Genomic DNA, 10,715 nt, shown 5'->3' on the forward strand with positions numbered 1-10,715 from the left:
TATTACGTAACGTTCATAGAATAATTATGAATTCTTAAACATGTCTCCGCATCATCGACAGGAACATTTTCATCTCGTTATTTAAGATGATATTATTGATAAAATGATAATGTACAGTGTGAAGTGGGACCCCCCCCCCCAAAAAAAACAAACCCCAGCATATTTTGCGACAGTGAACAACACTGTCGCAAGTTTCACGACAACGGGTTGTTTTACGGCACACGTGGGGCACGCAGTCGTCCCAGTTTAGTGCATTGATCTCCGGCAGTTGTTGCTTCAGCATGGCTAAAGTTTCGAAAAAGAAAGCGAGTAAAAAGAAAACACGCTCCGGAGGTGCGGAGCAGAGCAACGAGGGGCATCCAGACGTGATTTACGACGACGAAAAGGAGGAGGATGCGACTGATGATGATGTTACTGTTGAGGACGAAGACGGGTACGATGAACGAAAACGCCAAAAGTTGCTGGAGGCTATCGGCACTCTCAGTGGTAAGAGGAAGAAAACTCTGGGGGAGAGGTCCGAGGCGGCCGTGCATATGTCCGAATTTACGGTCAACGCAGAGGGCGAGGGCGACAAAGTCGATTTGTCGGACTTGATAGGGTCCATGAAGACAACTCCTGGACTCTCAGGCAAGAGCAAGAAGCGGCTGAAGAATTTGGAGCAAAGCAGAAAGACCATAGAGTGCCCGCTAAGCAAGCAGGAGAGCGAGAGGATAAGGAGAGATTTGGCTTTTCAGAAGGTTTCCAAAGAGGTGAGCCACTGGAAGAGTGTCATCAGACAGAATGAGAGGGCTGAGCAGCTGGTCTTCCCTCTCAATCAGGAGCATTCAGGCCCCAAGCCCATTGAGAGGGTGGTGATGGACTGGAAGGCTCAGACTCCGCTTGAGCAAGAAGTCTTCACTCTCCTGTCTGCCAACAAGCAGCCTATTAACGACCCCATTCTTACTCCCACTGAGGAGGCCTCCATGAAAGCGATGAGCCTGGAGGAAGCTAAGGTACGTCGTGCAGAGCTGCAGAAGGCCCGGGCTCTTCAGTCCTACTACGAGGCCAAGGCGAGGAGGCAAAGGAAGATCAAGAGCAAGAAATACCACAAAGTGCTGAACAAGGCCAAATCCAAGGATTTCCAGAAGCAGTTTGATGAGATGGTGAAGAGAGACCCGGCTGCTGCGCTGGAGGAGCTCAATAAGATGGAGATGGCGAGGATGCAGGAGAGGATGTCACTGAAGCACCAGAACAGCAGTAAGTGGGCCAGGTCCAAGGCCATCATGGCAAAATATGATGAAGGTGCCCGCAAAGCTATTCAGCAGCAGCTGGAAGTGAACAAAGACCTGACCCAGAAGTTGGTGACCTCACTGAACAAGGAAGAGGAGGAGACGATGGAGGAAGAAGGTAACGCAGACGTGGTGCCTGACTTTGTGAATGATGCAGAGCAAGGACTGGATTTTTCAAATCCTTGGATGACTGGAAAGCTCTCTCAAGACTGCGTGGAGAAGGAGACAAGTAATGCTGTGACTATTAGAGCTGAGGAAAATGTAGCTGAGGAAGAGGAGGTGGAGGAGACAGAAGAAGAGGTGCTACTCAGAGAATTTGATAACAGGAGGAAACGGCGTCAAGCTCAGGAAGCTGACGCACCTGTAATGCTTATGGAGGAGGAAGAGGAGGAGGAGGAAAACAAAGATGCTTCTGACAAAGAGGAAGAAGAGCTTTCAGAGTTCACAAGCCTTTTCAAAGGATTAGCAGAGGGCTGTGGAGAGGCTGACACAGCAGCTGAGCTGGAAAAGGAGCTCAAAATCAGGTGTCAAGAGGATGAAGAGCTTCTCACACAGGGCAAGGAGGCAGAGGAGGAGGAAGCCACAGATAAAGGACCTGTTGTTCCGCAGCGTCCTCCAGCCACAGAAAACACACAAAAGACGGGCAAAAGCAGGAAGAGGAGGAAAGGGATTGAGCTGAAACAAGTTCTCACCAAGGGCACACAGGTCCTGCAGGTTCCCTTTGCTCCCACCATCGAGGATGCAGAGGACTCGGAGGAAAAGCTGGACCAGAGGGGGCTCATTAAAGAGGCCTTCGCTGGAGATGACATCATCTCTGACTTTCTGAAGGAAAAGAGGAAGCAAGAGGATGCAGGGAAGCCTAAAGCAGTAGACCTGACACTACCTGGGTGGGGTGAGTGGGGAGGGGGAGGACTGCAGCCATCATGCAGAAAACGCAGGAAGTTCAGGAGAAAGATGACCCCACCCACACCCAGGAAAGACCAGCATCTACCAGGTGTCATTATCTCTGAGAAGAGGAGCAGCTCCATCAGGCTCCACCAGGTCAACGCGCTGCCCTTTCCCTTTGAGAGCCCCTCAGTCTTTGAGAACACCATCCGCTCTGCGCTTGGCCGCACCTGGAACACAGAGCGCACTGTCAAAAAGGTCACCAAGCCCAAGGTCGTCACCAAGCTGGGCGCCATCATCGAGCCCATGACTCGGGAGGAGCTAGTGAAGGACAAGAACGGAGCGTCTGCAGGAACCAGCAGTAGTGTGAAAAGAAAACCTTAAGAGCTTAAAAGAAGCTGTTTTGTGGACATTATTAAAACATCGCTTCACAACATTTCTTTCCCTGCTGCAGTGGAATTGATCTGTAATGTCAGAATATTTGAAGTGACTAAATATCATTAATAATTTTGTTTTATGTTTCAGGGGCTGATCTGATCAAATGGTGATGAGATCTTTTAAATGTTATATTTGTTGAGAACCCCTGAAATAATTCTTACTGGAGTTGAACTTGTGCTGTTTCACCCTGTAGTTGGAGCCCAAACTGTGAGACACACTGTAGAAAACAAATATCTCAGAATGTCGAGATGTCTGCTTTGTAACTTCTTGGAGAAAATGTGCTTTTTAATTACACTCTTATACTGACTGTTGGTGTTTTTTGTTATTTTTCCTGCCAGTTTGTATTGAATCAATCTTTTATCACCACTATGTCATGTGTGCTATAATGTCTAATCTTTACTGGAAAAGGCGATACCTGTGGTACAACACACAGGCTGGGCTCTAAAGGTTTTTCACATGAGATGAAGTGTTTGCAGATTCAGAGTCTGCACATTGTTGCTGCCAACATGTGTTTCCTGCTTCTCTTACACGAGGCTGTGAAACGTTTCGAATGTGTTGAAATGTGGTTTGTGATTTTTCTCTAATGGAGACAAATCTTTGTATATTGCAGCATATTCCCAGGTTATTGTGTGTTATACTCACCAGTTAATGTAACTGCATACAGTAAGTATGACTTTATTGATCCCAAAGGGAAATGAATATAATTATAATCATTATCATACGCATTTAAGTACTCAAGAAAAAGGTAAATAAATACTGAAACATATACAATTTGTTACTTTATATTTCCACTGACTTCACTCGAAGCGGATGGTCTGTACTGACTCCACTACGTTTGTGTGTGAACTTTAGCTTTTGTTCTGATTATATTAAGTCCCATGAAAAGATGTTCGATTTGTTGATTTTTAAGATAATTAGAAGTTGGGCTGAAAATAGGGCTGTACATTACATTAAGAGTTAATGTGTCGTGTCACTATAAACATCATGAGCACATCGCATTGCTCTTTAAGCTATTAAGATAAGCTCAGTCTTAAACCTCTAGAGTAGTAACATACAAAAGATGTTCATACATTAAGAATTCATTTAAACATACACAGGAGTGTTGCAGCTTTGTGCATTGAAACACAGCAAGTATTCAAGTAAAAGTATCAAAGCAACTGTAAAAATACTCAAGTGAAAGAGCTGCGTAGTAAATCCTACATAAATAGTAAGTATTAGCAGGTAAACCTAGTTAAGGGGTCTGTGTACACATCGTTAGATTACTAGTATTGAGGCAACAATGTAATCCATGTTGTAGCTGCTGGACTTTTATATAAAACCTTATGAGTTTACAGGGTCGTTTGTAGTTCAAAGATCCATTTTTCCTCTTAAATGTAGTCAGTGGAAGAAGGAAGTAGCATACGACAAAAGAATTAGAAATGTTGAAAGTCTATTTATGGTGCTTCTTTAAAGTATTTACTAACAGAATATTATCCTGACATCTCGTATGGTTACAGTATTCAGTCTAAATGTAGTGTAGCTTTTATTCCTTTGGGAAATTCAAGTGTTGTTAAAGCAGAGTGCACACAGCCCACAGGTGCTTTAGTATTTCATATGACAGGTACAAATGGGAGACGAATTAAAAGAGCTGATCCTGAGCCCTGCAGTAGGAGATCGGGCTGCTCTGTGGGGGCAGTTGGCTGTCCTGGTCTGTGTGGGAATGCTGCCATCTATTGTACACAAGGGTTCACTGCTCCTACAAAATGTTTGTAATCACACATTGTGTGCTTTATCGTAATGTTTCACCCGAGGTTAACAGCAGGAAGTTTCAGTATGTTAGGTCATCATCAACAAAGGAGGGAGTGTCTTTGAACTGCTGTCTTCATCTCATGTTTGTTAATGTAACACAAAGTGGGAATTTTCACACACACTCTTTCAGTACCAGTCAAAACTTCACACACTCAGGATATTTCTTTTTTTTTTTTTTAATTATAATTCTAGTAAATGGTCACAACAATAAAAATCCAACTGAATTTATAAGTGACCTGATGTAAATGAAGTTTTCTTCACTGAACCAGGGAAGGACACCTGTGTATATTTGAGCTCACTTGTAAATAATTCTTTGGGTTAAATGTTGAGCCCACTGAGAGGAAAACGAAACCACAAACATGCCCGAAGACTGATCAGCTTCATCGGCAGTTTCACACTTTAAATTTATTATACTTAGATAATATAATCATGCAGACTCTCAGATATGTCCTCAAATTTGACTGATGGGGACATTTTACATGAAGGAAAAATCAGCTCGTCCCTGGTTCTTTCAGCTGCTCCCTTATTTCCTGTTTTTTTAAAATAAGTATATTAATTCTTAAACAGCCCTGCGACCTGTCCAGGGTGTAGCTCGCCTCTTGCCCTAACACAGCTGGGATAGCCCCCCGCGACCCTGAAAAGGATGGATGGACTGTGATGTTCTTCATGAAATGTAAGAATAAGTAAAGGCGTGGACTACAAGTAATGAAGCCGCGTGCAGCATAAGATTTAAAATACAAGACAACTTAAGTCACGGTGTGAATCACACAGTTTGGTCTCAGTAACAGGTTTGGAGTTTCTTCACTGCCTCAACAACTGAAGAAATTTAAAGTCCAAATTTTAACCTAGTTAATTTTAAATCAGTGGTTTTGCAATTACACAAAATGATGTCGACCTCTGCGCCTGTAATTTTAAGGATAATCTCAAACACCGAAAGCTTAGCTGTAGCATCCTATCGTATGATGGATTTGTACTGCAACCATCTGAATGATTTACTTCCACAGGCATCTGACTGCACTTGCCTGGTCCCATTTCATTCAGTCAGTGAGTTTGCTTATTTCTCCTGTCTGAAAGAAGAGCGTCCAATAGCAGCATTTTTACAAGTTAGAAGCTCATTTCTTCGCACTCTCTTTCCCTGCTAATATTCATTTGTAAGGCCATGCAGTGGTATATCTAAAAGAAAAGCCATTACAGTTTGGTTACACCTTCACACATGGGTGAGAGTGCATGCGCTGGCACCCGACATCTCTGTATTTTTATGATAGACATTCGATTAAAGCGGAGCACTCTGTAATGGACTGTGCATCAGTTCAGGTAATGTTGTCAGCTTGTGTGTCGGCGAGGCGATGAAGAACTCGCTTAGAAACCTTATAGTTACTAAATCAGTCATTCTCCAGCTCCCTCTTTATTGAGCCACTTCTTTGGGGCAATTACTACAGCTTCATACAGCTTCCAGCGATGAAAAGAGACCCAGGCCTTGGACTTACTGAAAGCTCCTGTGGCTGTAAATCAGAGATGTGGGCTTTTGAATGGAAACGGGTCCCATGATGGAATGTGATTTTCTCCATAGCACCAATTTGTGAGATCTGCTTAAATATTTGTTCAGGGACGAAGAAGTGTGTATGCCTATCAGACCGAGCACTGACGATGCAATGCCAGCTTATTGTCTTTTGCAGGGTGGTGGGATGGCTGTGAAATGTTACAGAAAAAAAGGGCTTTCTTAGATAAGACTAATTACTGCTGAGTGCCTCAGACTGCGTGTGGCTTTGTCCTGCTTTTAGCAGGAGATGTGCAGCTGCAGTTTGAGTTTACCTCATGATACAGCAGCATGAAACAATCTGATAGAGCACTCTTTCCCATTTCCCTGTAATCTAAAGCCCAACTCCATTCCCACCCTGACAGGTGTAAGATTAACTTAGTTAGGTGCAGAGGCACCCATGCGCACCAAATTAAATTAATGGAACAAATTTCCCTCCTAATTAAGATGAAAATACGTGTCAGTTATAACCTTGCTGAGCACTAATTATGTACAAATGATTTATCATCTGTTTCGTCCTGAATAGAAATAGGCTCACCTCTTCAATAGCCCCGGCTGGCTGTTAAGAGATGGGTCCTGATTAACTGTGACAGGTTGTGCTGCGGAGAAGCTGCACATCTCGGGGCCAGCCAATCAGAGACAGCCTCAACTCAGACTCTCCTCCCTTCCATTAAGCTACATTGAGTGTGCAGCTGAGCATTGCTGTGCCTCAGCTCTCCTTCTTGTTTCGCTCCCTGGAATGAAAATAGAGTATATTCCAAGAGGGCCGTTGGTTGTGGTGGTGGCGTGGAGGGGTTGCAGGTTAGCTGATGGAGGTGAATGGCATAGGGAGACTGGTAAAACCCGAACCAGCAGGTGAATCCCTCCTTAGGCTGGATTAGCTCGTTCCCCCCTAACAAGAAGGAGATGAGGCGTTTTTAACAGACCCTGTGAAATAAATTGAATAATGAAGAATGCAGCGAAGCTCATACATCAATGTTTAACGCAACGTGGTGGATAATTGCTTGAAGAACAAAAATAGTCTTGTATCACTATTTACCAACTTGAGACCAGCAGGTGGTGCAATAGGTTAAACCTGCCTTTGTAAATTCCTGTGGGTTAAAATATAAAAAATAAACAGCGCCATGGTAAAATTATAGTCTAAGCTGGATATTCCAGCTTATTTCCTCATGTCCTGCAAGCACAGATATGTTTCAGCGGGCAGCAGCACTGATTAGCATTAGAACCAGGCTCCCTTGTGATCCTAAGGACACACTGGCCAATCTGTAATCATTGTTCTGCAGGCTTGCTCACGGGGGATATGGTACACTTTGTCATTATCATTCAGTATGCCACACACATGCTGGCATTGCTTTCATGGTGCCGCCAGCAACAGGACATTAGCATTTCCTCCTCATAGTTCCAAGAATGTGCACAGACAATGATGCACCACAAATCAGGGCTCTGGTTCCATTGGATGGACATTGAAGATTTCTCTGCCTGCTGCTGCAGGAACAGAAAAGCTCCTTGTTCTGTGTCTCATTTGCTCCTGATGTGATTCTCAGCCATATAAATGTCATCATGTACAGGTGTCAGCGCCATCCATTAGGGATCATTTAACTCTGTGATTTTGGATTTTTTACACTGTTGTTTGCTCATTAGATGTTTCATTGTTGGTAAATGTCAGACTACGTGAACCGGGGAGGTAGCAGTGATTTCTTCTTCCCAGAGCTGAGTATTTCTCCACCATACAGAGCTAAGGTAATGCACATTCAGAATCATGCCAAGCACAGAAACCAAACCCTGAACAGCATGCACATTGTATATGTATTGTCTAGCCATAACTCTTTTTTGTTTTGTTTTTTAAATTTTGAAATATTTTCCCTGATGTTAAAAAAAAAAATCACAGTTTTGTACATGTTTAATCTCTCTCGGACTAAATAAACTCACACTGAACATGCAAGAATTTTTGTTGTTCATTCTTTATTGTGTCCCCAAACTTGTGACGTATATACTCTGAAAACTAGAGCAGAGGCCATTTTCTTGTTTCCCATTTGAATCCTTCACACGTGCAGTTGGTGAACACGCTCGCCAAACAGCCTCTCCCTTTTCATGACGGCTGTCCTGGGATTGGCAGATGGCACAGACAGGGAGGGGGTTAGAGGTTAATTCTAGACAACAGAGAGGTCACAAGGCCTATTATTTTTGAGATGGGACTTGCAATGGTCCAATGGGGATGACTGTTATGATCAAGGCCCAGCCCCACCTCTCCATCACCATCCACAATCAACACCACACACACGATCACTCACATTTAAAGTGAATGAGCCGACAGAGGACTAATCATGAAAAGGTCCTCAGCGCTCGGCACAGGCAGGATGATGAATTGTATCCTGCCTGTTCGGCTGTGTAACGGGGCCTCCAAGTAGCTCTTGACAGCTAATTTAAAGCTCCCTATATCCTCCTCTTACTTCCCTTTATCAATCTAATTATTAGAGTTAAGTGAGTGTCCCTTAGGACTCTCCGATAGTCCAGCACAGAACCTGCTGAGTCATCTTAGTGGATAAAAAACACACATAAAGATCAGTGTAGCAGCATGGGCTAAAGAACAGTGCGCTGCAGCCATGTGAGGAGCACACTCTGTAGGCCTGACGGTTTTCTGAGGATTGAAGATATCAGACAGAAGTCAATTCTAATTGTATTTGTATCATTGTGAATAATAATGCAATATAATATTATCAAAAGATAAGCAATGAATGGATTCTAGTACTTCTAATGGTGACTGCAAACCTGATATGTGTCATGACCTGATGGTAAGCACACACACAATGTAAGTACTTTTAACTCAGTTTCACTCAATATTGTACAAAGTATGAAGTAAATAAATAAAGATGTGTTGTCCTGCTTTGAAAAAGCATTGTTTTAAATTTACATAAAAATGGTCTAAATAATAATAATAATAATAATAATAATAATAATAATAATAATTGTTATTATTATTATTATTATCTGAGACTTTTTAGAGCTGTACTGTTGCTTCAGCAAACTGAGAACGTATTCAGGGCTCGACTAAGAAATTGCTGCTTTTGATCTTTAGGAGTGTTTTAAAGAAATAACAGAGAAATATTAGCTGTAACTCACATTTATGTCTTTGCGTGTATTTAAGTATAATAATGAGACCTTCAGTAGTACAGCATTAATGTTTAGGAGTCACGGCTGTTTTTATACACAATAATAATAATATATATATATATATATATTTTTGTTCACTGGAGTGTGTGATCAGTTTCATTTATCACTTACAAATGTATCTTCAAATGAAACCAGCTATTTATCTGTTTATTTATTTATATTTTATATTTCTAAAATGTATATTTCACAGTTACATATTACTGTAATAAACCATCACATCCGGTTATTTCACAACTTAAGGCAGCAGTAAACATAGTAGTGTGACTGTTTACCTTTTAATATTCAATAACATAGTTGGTGGAAGTTGAAGAGGATCATTTCTATTTAGTTTGGTCTTCCATAAAAGCAAGCAGCACCTCCTCACATTTTTTAACAAAGTGTAAAGCAGCGAGCATCACTCGTGATTCTTACCAGCCGAGGTGGCCATGCTTGTTTTGTGTTTTCCAGTAAATTCCTGCGATGTTGTGCCTGTTTCGGTGGGATTTTTCAGTTCGATCAGTTTAATGTGTGAATGAATCTAAGAAGATTAACCTGGCTTACGTGCTGCAGCTTGTTAAAGGAAATGCGTGTGTTTAGAACAAATATAGATTCAATCCGCGCTTAATGTATTCGTGTAAAGACACATTTGGATTTTTGTTGCTAATACTGATTTGATTTTGTTACAGTCAGATTTTCGCAGATAAATTTTTTTGCAGTATACTTAAAGAAATGAATACTTTTTTCAACTTTTTAACTATCCTTCATCCTACATAATGCTCTTTGTTTCTTGTAAGAAAGGGCTGAGATCTCAGTAGTGATTAATGGAGGTTAATTGCACATGATGAGATCATGGTGTGGTGTAATTCATGTGAAAACATAGGAGAAGACATTAGTGGCACTTGGTCAGGTGGCAAATCAGCTGTCCACTGAGTGGGCTCTTGAAATGCTCGTTGAGATGGAGGACATGTGGGGGAGTGGGGATAGGTGTCAATCCTGAGCTTGAGGCTACACCAATGTGGAACTTCAAGGCAAATGAGGGGCAGAAACTGGAATTAATGCCACATAAGAGGCTGAGACTCTGGGCCATATTGCATGTGACTGGAGCAGGTCTTTTATGCTCATAGCGCCTGTGGCAATGGAGAAAAGTGCTTAAGCATGGTGAGACATTTTTTCTATAAAAGGACTGCAAATGGATTGAAGCACATTTGGTTCAGATTGTGTTTTTCTCATGGTGCACTTGACTAGTGTCTTCCAGGAGCTGGTTAGATGCATTATGGGTCTGGAGACGTTGTACACCCCTCTCACCTTCTGAACCTCCCTCCAAGACGTCTCAGACGATTGTCTGTCTTTGAGGCAATTAGCTGAGTTTTAAAAATCATTAGTGTGCATGTTGTGTAACTTAAATGTTTTCATTTAAACCATCCTTTGAATATTCTGCGAACTGTTTCCACATAAAAACAAATGTGCAAATAAATAAAGTTTATTAATAACATTACACGCATAGTTACAAAACATTAAAAGGATTTGTTAAATAGCACATGCTGGACTCTGACACTCCAAGGAGCTCAGTGAAGACCCAAAAGGATGATTAAATTTATACCACAAATAAATTGAACTGAACTTCACGTCAATCAAACCTCCCAAAATAT

The 10,715-nt window shown here is 41.9% G+C and overlaps 1 protein-coding gene across 1 annotated transcript; it reads left to right on the plus strand.

Moving 5' to 3' along the window:
* The first annotated feature begins 181 nt into the window (after positions 1-181).
* Positions 182-3,357, plus strand: LOC113007552 (U3 small nucleolar RNA-associated protein 14 homolog A). Its single transcript, XM_026144227.1, has one exon. The coding sequence runs from the start codon at positions 282-284 to the stop codon at positions 2,535-2,537; it is 2,256 nt and encodes a 751-aa protein (XP_026000012.1). The 5' UTR covers positions 182-281; the 3' UTR covers positions 2,538-3,357.
* The last annotated feature ends 7,358 nt before the right edge of the window (positions 3,358-10,715 follow it).

The sequence above is a fragment of the Astatotilapia calliptera genome, chromosome 16 (genome assembly GCF_900246225.1).
Source record: "Astatotilapia calliptera chromosome 16, fAstCal1.2, whole genome shotgun sequence".
Classification (NCBI taxonomy): Eukaryota; Metazoa; Chordata; class Actinopteri; order Cichliformes; family Cichlidae; genus Astatotilapia; species Astatotilapia calliptera.